Source organism: Puma concolor, chromosome B3, assembly GCF_028749965.1.
Source record: "Puma concolor isolate L17-30 chromosome B3, mPumCon1.1.hap2, whole genome shotgun sequence".
NCBI lineage: Eukaryota > Metazoa > Chordata > Mammalia > Carnivora > Felidae > Puma > Puma concolor.
The window spans coordinates 33,788,398-33,808,918 of NC_141672.1; the positions used below are offsets into that span (position 1 = coordinate 33,788,398).

Below are 20,521 nucleotides of genomic sequence, written 5' to 3' on the forward strand. Positions count from 1 at the left end.
CTGAGCCACCCAGGCGCCCCTTTCTGTTATCCTTTTAACCTCTGCTACCGTGGTATCAGTGTGGCCCTGGGTCAGCTCTCACCTAGGTGGTCCACAGAGGCCTGCAACCCCCACCTGGCTCCTTCCCCGCTGCTGCAGTCCATCACCCACAGCGCAGCCAGAGGGACCATCTGACGGCCCAAATATGGTCTCCCTGTTCCCTGCTCAGAGCCCTTCAGTGCCTCCGGGCTCGAAGCCTGCGGCCCCGCATTCCTTAGCATAGCTTGAGGGATCCTTTGTGAGCTGGCACCTGTTTTGTTTTCAACTAACTTCCCAAAAAGGTATCAGACCTCAGACCCTCTGCCACCCCAAGAGACATGCAGTCCTCACCAATGACATGCTTTCTGGAAACCCTCTGGGCTTTTGCATAAGCTCCAACTGACTTTTCCCCCCCAATACTTCTAAATAACCTCTTGCAGGTGAAATCTGTGCATTGGGGGTGGGGTGGGGAAGTGTGTGTGTGTGTGTGTGTGTGTGTGTGTGTGTGTGGTAAAATCTGCATAACATAAAATTTAGCATTTTGAACATTTTTAAAGTATTTATTTTGAGAGAGACAGAGACAGCATGAATGGGGGAGGGGTAGAGAGAACGGGAGAGAGAGAGGGGGGGAGAGAGAATCCCAAGCAGGCTCTACACCATCCGCATGGAGCCTGACGCAGGTCTCGAACTCACGAAACTGTGAGATGATGACCTGAGCTGAAAGCTTAACCAGCTGAGCCACCCATGCCCCCAACATTTTAAACATTTTTAATTGTACCCAGAAGTAGTCAGTACGTTCCCAATGTTGTGCTGCCATCACCACCATCCATCTCTAGACTTTTCCATCATCCCATGCAGACTCCAAGCCCATTAAACACTAACTCCTCCCCCATCCCTTCTCCCTCGAGCCCCTGGAAGCCACCATTCTTTTAGTCTCGGTGTGTTTGCCTGTTCTCAGCACCTCATAACAGTGGAATCATACAGGACACGTGTCCTTTTGCGGCTGTCTTATTTCATCGTGATGTCTTCTGTGCTCATCCGTGTTGTACCATGTGTCGGAATCTCCTTCCTTTGGCAGGCTAATATCCCACTGTATGTACATGCCACGTTTTGTTTATCCACTCCTCTGATGGGACATTTGGACGGACGGCTTCCACCCTGTGGCTATCGTGAAAGATGCCGCTGTGAACATGAGTGGATGCTGTCTGTTCGAGTCCCTGCTTTCAGTTCTTTGGGGGTATAAACCTAGAAGTAGAAATGCTGGATCATATGGTAATTCTATGTTTAACTTTTTGTAGGAACTGCCATACTGTTTTCCTTTAACTGCCTTTTAGAGCATCCTTCCCTGCCTCCTCTTCAGCATTTCTTTGTTTAAACAAACCTGGTGTTGTTCTTTTTCATTCTTTAAAACTCAGCTCGGGGTTTCCCTCCAGGAAGGCTTTCACCACGTGAGTGGCCGCCCTCCTTTGGGCTCCCGTCACACCCCATTAATTCTTCTACTGTGTTAGTTTCCCCGTGGCATGATCATTTTTGGCTCACTTGGTTTTTTTCCCCCCTTCTACCCTGAGCTGTTTGGGGACAGGGATGGTCTCATCTTTGTGTCTCAAGTGCTTCAGATTGTACTCGGCATGTAGGTGATGCTTGGCAAATAGTAGGGTGACCGGATGCCCTGAACTGGGCTTTTCTGTGTAGCTGCCAGTGTGTCCCCACTGAATGGGACCGGTGTGTGTCCATGAAGTGGGCTTGTCTCTTCCCATGGAGTGGGAGAAATGGAGTCACTGAGACGTTGCCTTTTCTTCCTTGAGTGTCTTGAGGTGGATAGAGTGACGGAAGGAAGGGGCTGCTGCCTGCACAGGTTCTCTGAGAAGCGTCCCTGGACCACCCACACCAGAGTCCACAGGACTGCTTGTCAGCCTGCAGATTCCCGGAACACACCCCAAACTTCCTAAATCAGAAACGTAGGTGGCAGGTGAAGGCTGGGTGTCTGAAGTTCGAGAACTGCTGGCCTGACGGCCTCCGCCGTCCTGTTCCAGCCGGTGTGCACAGCCGTCAGCTGGCTGGGGAGCCCGGGCTTGGTGGGACCTAACGGCTGGGTCTTTAGCGGGAGGGCCTTCGGGGCGGGGGGCGGGATGGGGTGCCGCTTCCATCCATCCTGTGGGAAGATGTGGCATGTCATCTGCCCGGGAGGACGGCGGGGTACCTTGCTGGAGAGGCTGAGCAGCGGCCGCGAGTGGAAAGTCCTGATTTAATCACAAAAGCCCAGCTGTGCTTCCCTGGGAACTGCCTCATCCCATCTGTAGCAGGAAGTCTGTTCCCTAGAAGCTGGGGGGCTGGGAGGCCCCCTGCAGAAGCGCTGCTCTGACCTTGTGGCCGCCCAGCCCCTTGAGCTCCCTCAGCCAGGCGGCTCACGTGCTTGGTGTGGCACGGAGGGGTGTGCAGCTGGCTGTGCTGGAGACCGTGGCAGGTGCAGGCGTGCTGAGTCTGGGGCTCAGCCCTTTGGTGCCCCTGGCCTCTTAGAGACTTTACTGCTCTGTGCCCTTCCCCCGGTATGGGCGCATGTGTTAGGCATATGAATTTTTCAAATAGTTTCGAGAAGGCCCCGAGTGCCTCTGTTCTGAGCCGAAAGTGCTCTTAGTGGGCTGTTGGGGGCACCATCCTTTCCCCACAGCTTCTGAGCCTGACACCTGAGTTGGAGGAGGGGGTGGAGTGAGGGTGGGAGGGTTGACTTGGAGCCAAGCCAATGATGTCCCTGCGGGAGGCAGCGGTTTCAAGTGAAAGAGGGAGGCTGTGGGCAGTTCCATTCAAACGCCAGGAACTTTTCCAGAATATTCGAGAGTGCCGACACACCTTCCCAGGCCGAACGTTCCAGACTAGAAGGGATTCAGGGCCTTTGCATGTGCTGTTCCTTTTCTGCCTTGAACATCACTCCCTGCTGTCCTGGCCTGGTTGCCCTCCCACTCACAGGCCTTCCCTGACTTCCCTAAGCCCTTTGTCCTCCTCCTGTGCTCCTCTGCATCCTTTTGTTAAGTATTTATCCTTCTTGGTGTTTGCTTATTTGCATATACTTGTGTGTTTCTCTGTTGAAGCTCCTCCTGGTCCGTAAGTGCACAAAGGCAGGAATCGGTTTCATTCACCCCTCTATTCCTAGCACCCAGCCAAGTCCCTGATTGGGGTGGGGGGTGCTTACTACAGATCTGCTGGGTGGAGGCAAGCAGTTCAGGTCTGAGAAGTGGCAGAAAAGAGGCAGGGTCGGCTCTCTCTGTTGTTTCCTGCCAGCGTGGCCCTCGCTCGCAGCCAGGCGAGGGGGTCGTGAGAGCAGCAGCCCGGGTCCCGGGAAACAGCATCTCACCCTTCCTGCCCTCCCTCTCGGTCTGTATTCAGGGGAGCGCTTGGCCAAGCCGGAGAGAGGCAAAATGAGAGTGCACAAGATCTCCAACGTCAACAAGGCCCTGGATTTCATCGCCAGCAAGGGAGTCAAGCTCGTGTCCATTGGAGCCGAAGGTGAGTGAGGCCTGCTGGTGGGCTGGCTCCTCTGAGGAGCCTGAGTTTCTGCTCTCTGCTCTCCTGGCCTTTTCTGCCCTGACTCCCGGAGTCCCGCATCGCTGGGGGCATTTGGAAGTGAGGCTGCCGGCACCTCCACCTGGTCGACCTGTGGATTCTACATGTAACAAATACGCTTTCCATCCAGTCTCTGTGCCCCCCACCCCCGGGTCTGCCTCCTGGAAAGCCAAGGGCCAGCTCCCTGGTCCTCACCCCAGTGCCAGCCCCTCCTCCACACGCCCAGCCTAATCCTGGTGCCGTGGGGTCCCGTGTGAGCAGAATGCTACTTCCCTCACCCGAAGGCCTGCCTGCACTTTGCTGCCCAGGGTGGGGAATCCTATTGCCTGGAGAGTGTCAGACATGGACTGGGTTGGCAGTGAGGGCTGCCCCAAGGCCCCACAGAGTCCCGGGAAGACTGATGTCCAAAAGCCTTCTGGGACATTCAGGGACATTCCGAATAGCATTCCTCTGCCTGTTAGCTTCTTAACTCTTTTTTTCTTCACTTGAGAAAAACAAAAAAACAAACTTTAAAGCTCAGTATAAATTGTTATTAGCTTGTTCTTAATGGTTTAGAAGAGGCAGTGCAAAAAAAAAAAAGGCAGTGCAGTTTCTTGTGTGCACTGGGGCGGCTCTGAAGGATTTGGGGAGGGTGGAGGTGATTAGAATAGGACACCCTAACCAGGCCGTGTCAGGACTGTGTCCCAAGGACTCAGCCAGGACTCAGCGGGCACCTGCCGTGCAGCACCAGAAATCTAGAGATGGAAAGAGTCTCCGTCCATTCATTCACGATTGAAGGTGTGTGCACGGCTGCGATCGCTGAGCACATATGCTGTGGAGGGGGTGTGCCAAAGCCCCGTGTACCAGTGATCTCATTTAACCCTCACAGCGGCCCTCTCTGGTGGCCCCAGTTATCCTCACTTGATGAGAAGGAAACGGATGCCCTGACGAGATGAAATAACTTACTTAAGGTCCCAAGGGCAGTAAATGGCAAAACCAGAACTCAGACCCGGTCTGCATGACCCCAGAGAGATGCCCCTGGAGAGCGGCCTTTTCTTAAAGAGGGTGGGGGACTTGCTCCAGTAAATCACAGGAGCAGATCTCTCTTCTGGTTGATGAATTTAAAGCCCCTGGCGCCCTTCTTTTCTAGAAATTGAGGGACTGAATATTGCTACATCAAACACAAACGTTAGCACGGTGTTGGCGAAGTGTAGCCCATGATGTCAAATGCGGCTGACACGGGTTTTTGTAAATACTGGAACGCAGCCACACCTGTCTGTTTGCATATTATCTGTGTCTGCTTTCCCGTTACAATTGGCAGAATAGTTGCGACAGAGACCATATGGCCTGCAAAGCTGAAACCATTTCCTGTCAGGCCTTTTACAGAAAAATGTTGCCATCCCCTGCCTTACTGGGGACTCAGGCTAATGCTTGAGCGGTCATGGGTAGGGCCTCGTGTGGCCCGGCACACCTTCAGCTGTGGAGCAAAGACTGCATCTTCCACATCCGTGTGGCGCCGGCTCCTCACAGTGTGATGCACATAGTAGGTACTCAGTAAATGTTTGAAGGACTTGCACACGGCAGGGTACTTGGTTTTCTGAGTGGGGACGTATTCTCTGCGTTTTAACAAGAAGAAAAGAAAAGAGTAGGTTGGTCTGTTAGGGAGGAATAAAGACGTGGCAGAAAAAGTTTCAACCGAGCAGGGCTGGGAAACCAAAGAAAATGGCACTCAGCTGGTCTGGAGCAACCACACATGTCCCCTGGGGCCGGGAAGTGAAGGATGGAGAAGGTGGGTCAGGGATGACTGTAGGGATGGGTGGGGATTGTGGAGAACTGGGAGAGCATGTCCTTCTAAGCGGGGCACCTGCCATGCATCTCTAATCGTTTGTTGCTCTCTGGGAATGTGGGTTCCAGCATCGCCACATCTTTCAGTGTTTTAAAAGAAGCCAGAAATCCAGATTTTTAGAAAGAAAAATTTAATAGCTATCTAACAACAACAAAAAAAGTTTGTTTTGTTTTTTTTTTAAACTCTGAAGTCCAAAGGGGAGGAGGGAAAGGGCAGATGGGAGGGAATAGCGCTTGGTTCTGGCTTTTTGCCTGGTTGGACAGGATGCTTTGCATGGGATATCCCCTTTGACCTGAGGGCAGGCCTGTAGGGTGGGTATCACTGGCCACATTTTACAGTCAAGGCAACAGAAGCTTACAAACGTTGCTAGGGTTTTGAACCCACGGGTTTGGGCTCCAGAGCTGAGGTCTGAACTTCTTCCTGTCACTCCGGACACCGTTGGAGTCCCATGCGGGGGCCAAGGATAGGACTGTCCCATCAGCGACCAAGTGGCGGGCCAGGTTGGCTGTGCTCCCCCCAGCAGGGGGTGAAGAGCAAAGACAGACACTGGCTCAAACTCCACCCAGCACCTCTGGCCTTCCCAGAAGTCTGTTAACCAAGCTGGCCACAGTTTCCAATTTTTTTCACATGGGCTCACTCCTCTAAAGATTTTTATTATTATTTTTTAAAGTTTATTTATTTGAGAGAGAGCACACCCGAGCAGGGGAGGGGCAGAGAGAGGGAGAGAGAGAATTTCAAGTAGGCTCCATGCCATCAGCCATCTGGAATAAGATGCTGGGCTCGAACCTGTGAACCATGAGATCATGACCCAGGCTGGAAGTTGGACACTTAACTGACTGAGCCACCCAGGCACCCCTCCTCTAAAGATTTTTAAAGGGTCCTTTAAAATGAGATCATCCTTACCTTCTCTCTGCCTGCAGGAGTCAGGGCTTCAGGCTGAGCCTTCCGCTTTGAAATCCTCTCTCCCGTTTCACGGTGAGCACTGAGATCATGCTGTGATGGCTGCCCTGCTGTGCCAGGACACTGGACGAGGCCACATGTGGGCTTTGTTTATTTTAATGAAATGAAGTTTACCGCTGTAGACTATATAACAAAACGCGGTGGAGCAGATCACCCAGAATGAGCTCTCCTGGGGGCTGGGCTGGGGTGGGGGGAGGTGTTGCTGGTTGCCCTGAGGAGCCATTCTGGGCCGAGGGGAGCAGGCCTGGCGTGGGCAAGACCTTTAAAGAACTATCATGTGGTGCAAGGACTAGACTCCGGCCAAGCCCTGAAGGGCAGAACCAGGCCCGGGAGCCCCCCTGGGCAGGCTGATTCTGCATGATGGGCAGAACCCACGGGAATGGAATGGGTGCTCCCCGGCGGGGGTGGGGGGCATATGGCCCCTGTCCCTGAAGGTGTTCAGATGGAGGCCGAAGGCAGGGAACTTCCGTACATCCCGGAGGGATTAGGATAGGTCCTCACGGTTTCCTTTACCAGACTTGGTTTAGTGTCCAGACTTCATAGAGTTGAGGCTTGTCCTAGGTGAGTGGTTGGGATTTAAGCAGGTGAGAGGACCCGGGAGGATTTATGTTAAGATCTTTGGGCAGGGAAAGCTTGATGGCTTTGGAGGCCAAGAGCTTGGCGGTGCTCGTGATGATTTCTCACGTGTCCTCGGGGTGGAGGGGGTAGTGGGTGCAATAACTAAAGCATCGGTCTGGGAGGTGGTGATATCCAGGTCTAGTTTCTGTCAGGTGGAACGTCTTCATTCTGCCCTCTGAATCGTGTGCAGGCGACCGCATCCCTGGAGTGGGGGCAGGGGTTAAATGCAGGAAGCGAGCAGCTCCTTGGCTGGCCGTAGACCAGAAATTCAGAAACATGCCGCTTCTTCCCACACCCGTGGCACACATTGTAGTCTGTCATTGTGGTTTTGTCCACAGGGCCCACTGGTGGCCTTGGGACCCTCCTTTTGGACCCAGCATGCGTGGTAGCCCCCTGATGTAAAGCTGCTGGTGAGATGGGGTGTCCCTGCTCCAAACATACAGATGCCTGGGAAAAGGGTTTGTTCTGGGGCTCCTCTGGGGAGGGCTGTTCTCTGGGGGTGGAACAGGGAGCCAGTGGGCCCTGAGGCTGGGGTGGTGCATGGGGTGTTAACACCCCTCCCCGCTTCTTGCCTGTACTTGGCTCTCCTCTTTCCCGGAGGATCAGGTATGAGTGAGAATTCAGGGAGCAAAACTCCCTGGGGGTTTCTAGGGGAAGGAGGGAGAGGAGTAAGCAGGCAAAACCCAAGAAAGAAGGCACTCTGTCTCCCTGAGCTTGTCTCCCTTAGTGCTGGGAGGGTGCTGAGCTCCGGGCCAGCAGGAGGCACGGGTGTTTGGCCTTCACGGTTGGGGCAGAGGCGGGAACCCATGTAGCGGCCTCTCCTCCGATGGGAAGGTCACGTGGCCCTGTTACCACCGGAGCCTCTTCTAGGCTTTAAAAAAATGCCCCCTGTGTTTGAAACACCGTCCCTGAAATTTCATACTTGCTTTTTCCACTTTCCATATTACAAAGATTTCTCCAAGTCATTAAAAAGTCATGAATGTAATATTTAGTGGCTGTGTTAATTGTTGAGCCCAGCTGTGCTCTGTCCCAGACCTGGGTCCTGCCCTGGAGGAGCTTGAGTGCGGTTATGTTCTCCCAACCCCAGGCCTGGGTGACTGCCACCCATTCACCCACATGTGTGTAGTGACTTCCAGTATTCATTCATTCATTCATTCATTCACTCATTCATTCATTCAGCAAATGTTGATGGAGGGCTTTCTCTGTGCCAGGCACCGTGCTGGGCTCTAAGCAGCGATGCAAAACAGAAAAATTGCTCCCCCCTTGGAGCTTATGTTCTGGAAGGGGAACAGAGAAAATACACACATACTTGCGTCAGAAGGGGAAAAACCAAGCAGGGAGTAAGGTGGGAGGTTTCTAGGAGAAGATGCAGTGGGGATGGGAGGGAGGTGAGGGACAAGTCACATGGGGGCCATGTGACTGGAGGAGATGGGGGGACCGTGAGGACCTCACTGGCCACTGGCTTTGACTCCGAGTAAGGTGGGAAGCTATGGAGGTTCTGAGCATGGGGGTGCCAGGGGCTGGGGATTTACTCAGTCACACCTCGAACTTGGTATATTCTTGAAGTTTCCAACTTGGGGCCATGATAAATGACCCTACGACAAACTCCTTTATGCAGTAACCTTACTCTGCATTTCAGATCATTGTCTAGGGACAGATTCCTAGAGGTGGATTTCACTGTGAAAAAGTCGAACAACTTCAAGGTGCTTGATCCTGTTGCCAAATTATTTCCCAGAAAGTGTTTTTTTCAACCAGTTTATACTTCTAGCCACAGTGTGGTAGCCTTGTTACCATCATGGTGTGTGTTCCTTGTTTTTTAACTTTGCTAATTTAGTAGCTGGGAAAATGTTATCTCTTTATTTACAGGGAGAAGGAACATGGTTATAAATTGGTTATATTTCATATTTTGTGAAGTATTTATTCATGTTTTTTGCCTATTGTGAATTTAGATTTTTTTTCTTGTCAATTTATATAAACTCTTTTATTTTTTAAATTAAAAAAATTTTTTAACTTATTTGTAATGTTTTATTTATTTTTGAGATAGCGCAAGCAGGGGATGGGCAGAGAGAGAGGGAGACAGAGGCTCCAAAGTGGGCTCCGTGCTGTCAGCAGAGAGCCTGATGTGGGGCTCGAACTCACAAACCGGGAGATCATGACCTGAGCCAAAGTCGGACGTTCAACTGACGGAGCCACCCAGGTGCTCTCCCTGTATAAACTCTTTAAACGTTACAGATACGAAACCATCGGAAGTCACTAGTGAAAAGGCATTTTTAAAAAACCAAATCTTTATGAACTGACTCCTGACTGATTAACTGCCTCTACTTCCCCCCAGCATGCTCTGCAAAGAGCTGGCTGGCTCTCTTACCTGTTAAAGAAGATGGTGGTCTCCTACTCAGTTGTCTGTCTCTAACGCAGGTCCTCTGACTCGGGTCTGTGTCCTGCGGGTATCTGGGGCTCTGGGAAGGGCATTTAAGGCCGTCGTTAGCAGGAAGGGTTACATCCTGTCCCCTGTCCGATGTGGACACTGTTCCTTCTAGACCCCACCCCCCATGCAGGCTCCACAGAGTTACCCCCCACCCCCCGCCCCCCGCCAGGAAGCAGCAACACTGCTCTGTACCTTCTTGGTCACATGGCAGCATGCAGTTTTGCCCTCACTTTGGAGGGGATAAGATGTTAGAATCTTAGAATGTCATCTCCTTAATGGAATCTACTCTTGTTTAAGGGGTTTGTGGGAAGCAGACCCTAGTGGACATGGGCTCAGGATATCAGGAGTTCCTGGAACTTACTCCTTCTCATGGTTCTGGTAGGTTTGTCCTACAGTTAGCTTTTCAGGTTGGAAAAAAAAAAAAAAAAAAGATATTCTTTGGATGCCAAACTCTTAGCTGAGAGTACCTTGCCGTGGGGCCGGGTTACTGTCTCCTGGTCTGGAAGCAGGTGAGGGTTAGGGATCTATGTTTGCTGGGTTGATTACCTTCTGATGTGGACACTGGCTTTTTGGGTGTGGGTGGCTATTTTGAGAGCTGTGATCACCCAGACTTCCCTGACTCACAGAATTGCCAGAACATTTGCGATGATTTAGAAACATCTCCTTTTTCTCTGCCAGGCTGGTGAAGACACCCCCTTCTCTCTTGCCTTCCCAAATGTACCCCATTGGAATTGATCACACCTGCCTTGTGCTCAGGGTCACCTCCAAATAGATTTCTCTCCTGTCACCTGTGGTACCTGGTTGTACTTTAAAAACCCATACCCTTTTCCCTAGAAGTGGAGCTGTGTGGTCCTTGATTTACTACATGGTACACCCATGGATGTGGGCACTCCGGGAATTTTAACTCTGTCCCTGCCAAGAGCCATCCTAACATGTCCTGATGCCATTTCTGTAGAAATCGTGGATGGGAACGTGAAAATGACCCTGGGCATGATCTGGACCATCATCCTCCGCTTCGCCATCCAGGACATCTCTGTGGAAGGTGGGTCTTCTGCTCTGTTCCATTAGTCCCTGAGCCCCCTCCACTCCCCTGCCCTTGCCATCACATCTTCTTTCCTGGACTCAGCCTGGAGAACTCCCTGACCCCTGACAATGGGGGCTTAATCATGGGCCACATCTTGGGCTTCTGACCCTTTGCTGTTATCTGCCCTCCCTCCTAGTCTGTAGAGAAGTAAGAACTGATTGGGGTTCTGGTTTCCACTGGTATGTTGGCCCCTGGGGAATCCCCCTGACGCTAAGCCTGCCTGAGGTTACTCTGGGGAACTGGAAACCCCACCTGGTTTGTGGGCTGTTAAATCCAAAAAGGTAGGGAGATAGCAGCCTGGAGGGAGTGTCTTGGGATTCTGAGTTGACCCCAGGTCCTCCACTTTGCTCCCACAGCACCCTCTGGTGGCCACTTCGCAGATCTTTAAGAGGCCACCATAGTTTGGGGCTGGGATCTCTGAACTTTTGGTTCCACACTCCAGCAGTTTCTGAGCTTTATATCTGATATGCGTGTATTCATTTTGTAATAAGTTATATTTGTGTATTGGAATTCATATTATGAAACCTATACCAAAACAAATTTCAAAAAGATGACACGGAGATAATATTTTTTAAATATTTTTTATTCATGGGGCGCCTGGCTGGCTCAGTCATTGGAACATGTGACTCTTATCAAACTCAAAACATGTGAGTTTGAGCCCCACATTGGGTGTAGAGATCACTAAAAAAATACACTTTAAAATTTATAATTTAAATTCATTTTATCAGCCAGGAATCTTTTTTTTTTTTAATCTTTATTTATTTTTGAGAGAGAGATCACAAGCAGGGGAAGAGTAGAGAGGGAGGGAGAGAGAGAGAGAATCCCAAGAAGGCTCCACACTCACAGCACAGAGCCCATTGTGGGGCTCAAACCCACGAACTGTGAGATCATGACCTGAGCCAAGACCACAAGTTGGATGCTTAACCAACTGAGCCACCCAGGTGCCTCTATGGCCCAGGAATCTTATAAAGACTTTTATTCAAAGTAATTTTTTTAATGAGAATAATGCAGATTAAATTGTTTGCTTATAGAAATCTTGGTTTGACACATGATGATACAGCCATGTGAAGGTCTAAGTTTTATTTATAGATACTTGGTATTTAGGGCTGAAGTGGTTAAAAATGTGTCCACAATAGTCACTTTGAACATGGTTCTTTTTAGTAATGATGGATATAAATCCATTTTCAAGTTGCCTTCTTGATAAGTTTGATTTTTTTTAAGTATTTATTTATTTTTGAGATAGAGACATAGCATGAGTAGGGGAGGGGCAGAGAGAGAGGAAGACACAGCATCTGAAGCAGGCTCCAGGCTCTGAGCTGTCAACAAAGACCCTGACGCGGGGCTCAAACTCATAAACCACGAGACCATGCATGACCTGAGCGAAAGTCGGATGCTTTACTGACTGAGCCATCCAGGCGCCCTGATTAGTTTAATTCTTTGGGGCTGACCTTGTCGGCTCTGGTTAAATTGTCGTTGTTTTAATCTTGTAATATAGCTGATGAAAAGCTGGAGCTGAGTAGAAGCATTAGCTTTGCTGATTTTTTAATTGTTTGCTTGTGCTTGAAATATTATCTTTGCAGGAGTCATTTAATGTCATTTTAAAGTCCATTTTGTGAATTGAAAGGAAAGGAGATCATCCATGAACCCTCTTTGCTGGGTGCCGTATCTGCAATTCACAGATGTGAACACGTGGGGGCAGTGTCGTTTGCAGCCCTTCTGTGTTGGGAGCTCCTGGGGTCCCCTCAGATACCTGCCTGCTTTATCTTACAGGCACCTGTCTGCTTCACACGTGCAACAGTGGTTCATTAAATACAAGGCAACTTAATGTTTTAGATGACCCTAATGCTTTTGCCCCGTATAGCTGTGTGCACTCTGCATGGCCTATGTACTATGTACCCCTGTCTGGAGATTCTGGGACTTCAGATTTCATAGACCAATCAAACATAGACCTGATACAGCTTGCTGATTGATTTTGTAATGCTCCCATGTCTTTGAATAACAGGGAGTGATGGGGGAGACCTGAAAGTTTGAAAGGTCATTGTCTCAGTGTTTAAATGTGTAAACATGGCCAGCCCTGAAAAGCTGCCTAGTTTGCTTCTTTGTTTCTCAAATAGCTACTCAGACTTTGTCAAGGAAATAGACTTGATGGCCTGGAAGCAGTAGGGTTGCCATCTAGGGGGTCTTTGTACGGACCCTGGGGTCATGGTGGGGCCTCCCCATGAACCAACACCCCTCCCTCCACCAAGCCAGCCCGCTGACCTCTCTGTCCTTCATCTCCCTCCTCACAGAGACTTCCGCGAAGGAGGGGCTGCTCTTGTGGTGTCAGAGAAAGACGGCCCCTTACAAAAACGTCAACATCCAGAACTTCCACATAAGGTGAGTGGCCAGGGGCGGAGGGGCTCTTGCAGAGCATCAGCTGCTCCCCCAGGCCCCTTTGGCTGGGTTAGCCTCAGCTGCAGAACAGAGCAGGGGTCCTTGGGGAAGAAGCTGCTATCTCAGGGTGTGCCGCAAACCCTTTGATGTGGCGGCTTCTACGCACTTTGGGTCGACGCCCCAGCTGCTGGAGAGCTCCCCAAGGAGCGTGTCCTGTAGGTTCCAGCCTAGGGCACTGGAACAGAGCAGGAGGGACAAAGATCTTGGCGGAGAGGATAGTTGGATATGACAGGTGTGCAAACGTCCTGTGCCCCATAGAATCTTGACCCCAGAGCCTGGGATTGTTGCCAGAAGGAGTGTGCCTTCCCATCCTGTCTTCTCACTCCTGCTCCGAAGCACTGTGGGTTCACCTCTGGTACAAAGGGGGGGACCCCCCGCCATCCTTGCTTAGAGCTTTACCCTTAGAGCCCGGCCCTATTCACCAGCTTGCCCCCCCACCCTTCTCTCTCCCTTGGGCAGCTGGAAGGACGGCCTCGGCTTCTGTGCCTTGATCCACCGACACCGGCCTGAGCTGATTGACTATGGGAAGCTGCGGAAGGTATGTGTGCTTCCCTGACTTCTCGCTGCCAGAGCCCTCTTGCTGGGTCCCTGACAGAAGGTGGGGGTGAAGTGCAGGACTGGGCCCTTATTCTGAGGGTCCATGGCCATGGTAAGGTGGAGGAGGGGGGGGTTGGTCTCCTTAGACTAGTCCAGGAGATAGCCTACAAGGGAAAGAGAAAAACACCTTCACTGTGAGGGCCGCTGGGGTACCCTCTGTGCACAGCACGCATGTACTTGCTGACCCGAACAGCTCACAGAATGTCCGAACCCCTGCAGCCTCTTGTTGGGGTATTGAAACACTAATCAGCATCTCCCCCTTCTATTTTCTGGGTTTTGTAAAGTGGATATAATATTTTAAATTTAATCTGTTTGCATATTCTTAGAGGCATTTACCCCCGTCTGTGTCCAAGAGTTGCTGTTGGACGGTCCCCGCAGGTTCCTGTCACTGTTGACGGTTGGCTGGGCGATTTTCTTTTTTCTTTCTTTTTAAACTCTATTTATTTTGAGAGAAAGAGAGAGAGCACGAGCAGGGGAAGGGCAGAGAAAGAGAGAGAGAGAGAGAATCCCTCTGCACTGACAGTGCAGAGCCTGACTCGGGACTTGAACCCACGAACTATGAGATCATGATCTGAGCCGAAACCAAGAGTTGGACACTCAACCGGCTGAGCCACCCAGGTGCCCCATGGGTGGGGGATTTTCTTTAGCTGCTTCTTGATTTCACTTAGGGTCTTGACATGAAGCTGGAGGATTTTCCTGAGCACACGTATGTGTTGTGGAGCAGACCAGGGCGTGGGAGCTGTGTTTCTAACCTCGAGGTGGTTCTGGTGTCTGGGCTGGCCAAGACCTTGGAGAGGCCTGTCTGGGACCACTCTGACCTCACTCACCAGCTTCCCTCTCAGCCCATCCCAGCACCAAGAGGCCACCCCTGGAGCCCTCCCCACACCCCCAGTTGATGATCTAGACCTTGGGTTGGAATGTCACCTGTCCATGTGTGTGAATGTCTTGACAAGGCAGCTGCTAGGAATGGCTCTTCTTGTATTTCTCCACTTGACCTTGACACTTGGAGAGCACAGTGTTCCGTGAAGACCCCCATCTGGCCTGTGCCCCCAGAAGTAAGGCTGGATGTTGCCGGTACGGGAGCTGCTCTGGGAACTCCAGGATGGTGTCAAGCCCTCCGTTTCCAGGGTGTCGGGGAGGAAAGGAGCAGACTCCCACCCCCTCCAGTTTCTCTAAGTCGGGCCAAAGCCTGAGGCTGGGCCCTTGGCCCACCCGCTGAAGGAGAGAAAGCCTCCCCGCTCTTGCACGTGGCTTTGGACAGCTACCCTCTTAATGGGTAGGAGGGTCCCTGCACTCTAAGTCAGCTGCCTTGCAAGGAAGAAAATCAGGTTGAGAACCCCCTAACTTACCTGAACGCTGTGTGGCCACATCAAATAGAGCTGAGGCGAGAAACCCTAGAAGCAGTGATTTTTTGCTTTAAGTGGCACGCTCACGTACTGGGGCGCCTGGGTGGTTCAGTCGGTTAAGCGTCCAACTTTGGCTCAGGTCATCATCTCACAGTTGGTGAGCTCGAGCTCCACATTGGGCTCTGTGCCTCTCTCTCTCTCTCTCTCTCTTTCTCTGCCCCACCCCCACTCGTGCTCTATCTCTGTCTCTTAGTGAATGAACGTTAAAAAAAATATTTTTAAGAGGCATCATCACATACCTCCTTACTGTTTGCCTGATGTGCTTTGGTGACAAGCGTGCATGTATCCCTATGGCGGTGTGTGGGGTGACAGCCACTTAATCCAGAGCTGTTGGCCACCCCATACAAAGTGGGGTCCTGCTGGCTGTGACTATAGTCCCTTCCCCCATTCCACAGACTCCAGGAGCCTCAGCCATTCCGGAGGTGAGGGTCTAGGGGCCTTGGTCTGATACCTAACCAGCCACCCACCCCCTTGTGTCTTTTCTTTTTTCCCCGTTTCACTGTGTCTCCCCTCTCCTTAATTCAGCAGCATCAGTAAAATCCAGCCCAAATCCTAGCACAGACCTGCTCCCACTGAAGTGTGGGTGCTTTCCAGAAAGCACAGGTTGCCAGAGCCAGCTGGCATTGGGACACAGGGGAGAGCCATGGGCTCTTGACTGGGAAGCTCTTCCTGCTGTGGCCTTAGGTGGGCACGGGGGCCTGGCGGTCCCTGGGAATCGAGTGGGGCAGGCGAGTGTGCAGGACTGCTTGAGGCCCTGGACGGAAGTGACTTTCACTGCTTGGCAGTGGTTTTTAAATCATTCTGGAAGCTGTCAGAAGCTTTCCCAGAAGGACTCCACCTTCTCTATTTTAAGCAGTTTCTTCCTGAAAGTATCCGGAGTGAATGTATTGATTTCTTTGTAACTTTGTGATTTTCATCGTAGCAAATGGGGAAACGGGGTCCCAGGCTGACAAAACCAGGGGGCACCGAGACATGGAGGGGGGAGGGTCAGCAAGGAGCTCCCATCACTGGGTTGTGTGTTTTCCCACGTCAAAAAAAAAAAATTATTTTAATTGTGGTAAAACGTATATAACATAAAACGTAACATACGTAAAAACGCAGAACACGTATAATCTAAAAGCTTTAACTGAGTCGAGGCGTATGGGGTGGTGACAGTGCATTCACCTGACTGTGCCACCATCACTCTCTGCCTCCAGGGCTCTCTCCATCTTGCACAACTCCAGCTCGGAACCCGCTAAACCATCACTCTCCCCTCCCCCTCCCCCAGCCTCTACCTTCTGACTCTATGAATCTGACTCTAGATGCCTCGTGTAAGTGGCATCGTACGATATTTGTGTCTGGCTCATTTCACTTCGCGCGATGTGTTCAAGGTTCACCCTGCTTGTGCCGTGTGTCAGAACTTCCTTCCTTCCTTTTTCAGGCGGAGTAATAGTCCATTGTATGGATCGCACAGTTGGTTTATCTCTTCATGTGCCAGTGGGCTTTTGTGTTATTTCCACTGTTTAGCTCTTATGAATAATGCTGCTGTGAATCCGGGGGCACGCACATCTGCTTGAGTCCCCGCTTTCAATTCTTCGGGAGATATGCCCAGAAGTGGGCCTGCTGGGTTACAAGGATCCCTGTGCTTCACTTCTGGAGGACACTGTGTTCCACAGGGGCCGCACCATTATATATTCCCACCAGCAGTGCCCACGGATTCTGATTTCTCCACGTCCTCGCCAGTCCCCAGTCAGTTTTCTGGATGTGGCGGCAGAAGCCAGAATAGTCAAAGGTTGTGGCTGTGCGAAGGTGCCCTCAGATTTTGTGGAATGTGAGCACCGGAGGGGCTTGAGGGAGCCTAGTCCAACTCTTGAAAAACAGCTGGGGAAGCTGAGGTCGGGTTACGTACCAGTCCCGCCAGCTGGTGGCAGAACTGAAGCCAGGAGCCAAGAAGGACGATGCCCAGGCCAGCACTCTGCTCGCAGCGTGTAGTTCCTAGCAGTTCTTTCTTGGGCTGTAGGCCAGTATTCTCCATCCCGTTTCTTTTTTTAAATTTTTTTTTTTAATGTTTATTTATTTTTGAGACAGAGAGAGACAGAGCATGAATGGGGGAGGGGCAGAGAGAGAGGGAGACACAGAATCGGAAGCAGGCTCCAGGCTCTGGGCCATCAGCCCAGAGCCTGACGCGGGGCTCGAACTCACGAACCGCGAGATCGTGACCTGAGCTGAAGTCGGACGCTCAACCGACTGAGCCACCCAGGCGCCCCTCTCCATCCCGTTTCTGGCAAACTGAGGCTTGACGGGGAAAGATGGCATTTTAACCGCCCACACAACAAGCCCTGGAGGTGAAGCGAGCCTTGTACACACAGAGCTGGACCTTGAGGACCACACCTTGGGGGAGAGAGGACTGCAGAAGTCCCCTCTGCCCCCCAGTCTTTGGTCACCTGCATGGGGGTGACCAGTGACTTCTTGGGCCTCTCACATGCCTTCGTCCTCGTCTCCCTCTAGGATGACCCACTCACAAATCTGAACACAGCCTTTGATGTGGCAGAGAAGTACCTAGACATCCCCAAGATGCTGGATGCTGAAGGTAAAATGCGTCTCTGTCTGTGCCTCTGGCCCTTTTCTCACCCGGGAAGGGTGGGGCCCGGCAGCCCGAGGTGGGGAGAGAAGAGGTCTGGTCTCTGGACCTCATCTGGGGAGCCTGGGGGTCACCTGCCGCCAGGGATTCCTCGGTTCCCTGGGGTTTGGAGGGGAGGCTAGCTGGTGCTGAGAAGGGCTTTGAGGCCGTTTCTGCATCAGCTGCCTAAAGATGGTTCTCATCTCTGTCTTGGAGTTGAGGTAGAGGGTGCTGGGGTGGGGCACCGCGTTCCTCTGTTGTTGTAGCCAAGGGAAAAAATCTCTCCCCTTACCCTCTTAGGCTGCCCAGCTGGGATCCTGCACATTAGACTGGCAAAAGACATATTAACAGGAGAAAAGCAAACAGAGGTCTCTTAACAAGTGCATCGTGTGTACACACATGAGAGCTCTCGGTGATGAGTCCTTCATGGGGTGGTTAGGAGTTTGGGGTCTATATCCATACCCAACTTATGGGGGAAATGGAGGGGACAACTGGCATTTATAGGAAAACAAGTGACTTTTTAGAAAGATGAATGGGCCCTTAGGAGAATGGGAGGGAGAGGTGATAGTTTGTGACAATGTGTGTCTGGGGCCATTTTCAAATATATGCAAAAGCAGGGGGATAGAGTAGGAACTTCCATTTACCCAGCATATAGATAAAACAATTAGATTTTGTCACTTTTTTTCCCTTTTGTTTTCTTCATTGGAATATTATCAAATAAATCCCAGACATCACAGCATTTCACCACCACATACCTTAAAAATATTCTTACGTAACCATAAAACAAATGTCATGCCTAGGAAGGCGACTGTAAATCCTTGCTATATTGACTGCCTAATTCAAAGTCAAATTTCCCCAATTGTTTCTTTTTAGAGTTTTATTATTTTGTTTTTTATTTTTATTTTTTTTAATTTTTGAGAGAGAGAGAGAGAGACACAGCACAAGCAGGGCAGCGAGAGAGGGAGACACAGAATCTGAAGCAGGCTCCAAGCTCTGAGCTATCAGCACAGAGCCCGACATGGGGCTCGAACTCCTGAACAGTGAGATCATGACCTGAGCTAAAGTCAGATGCTTAAGGTACTGAGCCACCCGGGCACCCCTTAGTTTTTTTTTTTGTTTTTTTTTTTTTAAGCAGCATTTAAAAAAAAAGATACTTTAGAATTCCCTTAAAAATCATATTTATGTAGGGCACCTGGGTGGCTCAGTTGGTTAAGTGTCCAACTCCTTTTTTTAATTTCAAGTTTATTTTATTTATTTTGAGAGAGAGAGAGTGCAAGAGGGACAGAGAGAGAGGGAGAGAGAGAGAATTCGAAGCAGGCTCCACACTGTCAGCACGGAGCCAGATGCAGGGCTCAAACTCACGGACCGTGAGATCATGACCTGAGCCAAAGTCGGACGCTTAACTGACTGAGCCACCCAGGTGCCCCTTGAGTTGGTTTGTTTTAACCAGGATCCAGATAAGGTCTGCACATGGCGTTTAGTTCTATTTCTTATGTCTTTTCCAATCTGTAGTACTTCCCTCCTTCCTTCATCCCTTTTTTATTCCTGCCGTGAAACTTGTTGCACAGACGGGACCAGCTGCTCATGGAATGTTCCTCATTCTGGGTTTGTTGTTTGCTTCCTTGGGTCACTGTTTCTCTCCTCCCTCTACCTCTCATGTTCCTGTAAGCGGAAAGAAGCTGAGCCCAGAAGCTGGTGAGATTCAGGCTCAGCCTGTGGCCCAGAAGACTTGGTGATTCTGCAAGCTTCTTTCCGCATCACATCAGGAAGTGCATCATGTGTTCGCCAGCTGGCTCTTAACTCCAGATTTTTCTTGACAGACATCGTCGGAACCGCCCGACCGGATGAGAAGGCCATCATGACTTACGTGTCCAGCTTCTACCATGCCTTCTCCGGAGCCCAGAAGGTACCCGCCCCCCCTTCCCCTCCTTCCTTGTGCAGCACACCTCGGGCCGGGACCCAAACCATGCGCCCCCGCCCCCGCCGCCTCTCCCTGGCAGCAGGGTCTGGATGGCGCGTCTCTCTGGTAGAGTTAGCTCCCGGTGCCAACGCGGCGTGCTGCTCTCGCTCGGCTCCTCTCCCGCCCTGCCCCTCTGTTCCTCTTCTCCTCTTCCCCTGCAGTCTCTGAGAGGACTGGGCTCGAGCTCGCCTTCTGGGGCCCAGAGGGCTGGCTTGAGCAGGAAGAGCTGCATGTGTGGAATCAGCCTGGGGGTTCTGGACTCCTGGAAGCTGCAGTAGGCAGCAGTCCCTCCGCGCCCACCTTTGTTGAAGCCACAGGCTTTTTAACACAGCAGCCGGGCTTCCCTTAGGGAGGCATCTCCTGTCCTCACTGACCTGTTTTGCAAAGGTGTCGTGAAGCCCCCACCTTTCTCCCACTCATGGGCATGATGTAGCAAATCTGTCCACAGCTTTTTTTTCGGGCCCTGATGCCTTCTGTATCCTGCCGGGGACCCACATGTGGGGTCACTCTGCATGCTGTATTTACAGACATAAGCACAGCCCCTTGGAGGGGGATGGGAGGAAGTGGGCCTCTGTGAGCCCCCTTCAAATGTCCCGGCCCAGTTTTGCTCAGGGAGGCCTGAGTTGAAAGTCCAGTTGTGCGGGTTGCACACTGCACAAGGGTACCACAACTAAAGAGCGCTGGATATTTTTGTTACCAGGCTTAGCTCAGGCAGCAGAAGCCTCTCTCCCAGACCCCACTCACAGGCAGGACCCTGGAAACACAACATGCAGGTTGACAGGACCACAGGCTGGGCCTTCACGGTGTCGAGCCGTGGACCTGTCACATCAGGTTGGATGTGCTCAGGCCAATTTCCCACCCTCCGCATGGAGTCTCAGTGACCTGTCTCCAAATGCATGATGGGGGTGCTCCCCCCTCCCACCTCTGCCCAGCCTTCCCCTCTGCTCTCTCTCTCCCTTTCCTGTCTCAGCCTGTGCCCTCCACCTCCTCACCCTTCTCTCCTCCCACCATCTCATTTCGTCTCTCTCTGCCCGTTCC

General features: G+C 51.4%; 1 protein-coding gene across 4 annotated transcripts in view; it reads left to right on the plus strand.

Annotated features, from left to right (window-relative positions):
* Nucleotides 1–20,521, plus strand: part of ACTN1 (actinin alpha 1) — a 100,681-nt gene that overhangs the window by 52,409 nt on the left and 27,751 nt on the right. For all 4 annotated transcript variants that reach the window (XM_086709436.1, XM_086709434.1, XM_086709435.1 and 1 more), the window contains exons 3-8: nt 3,400–3,519; nt 10,360–10,446; nt 12,777–12,864; nt 13,381–13,459; nt 17,412–17,493; nt 19,344–19,429. In XM_086709436.1, coding sequence (XP_086565562.1) covers nt 3,400–3,519; nt 10,360–10,446; nt 12,777–12,864; nt 13,381–13,459; nt 17,412–17,493; nt 19,344–19,429 — 542 coding nt within the window. The remainder of the gene's footprint in view (nt 1–3,399; nt 3,520–10,359; nt 10,447–12,776; nt 12,865–13,380; nt 13,460–17,411; nt 17,494–19,343; nt 19,430–20,521) is intronic.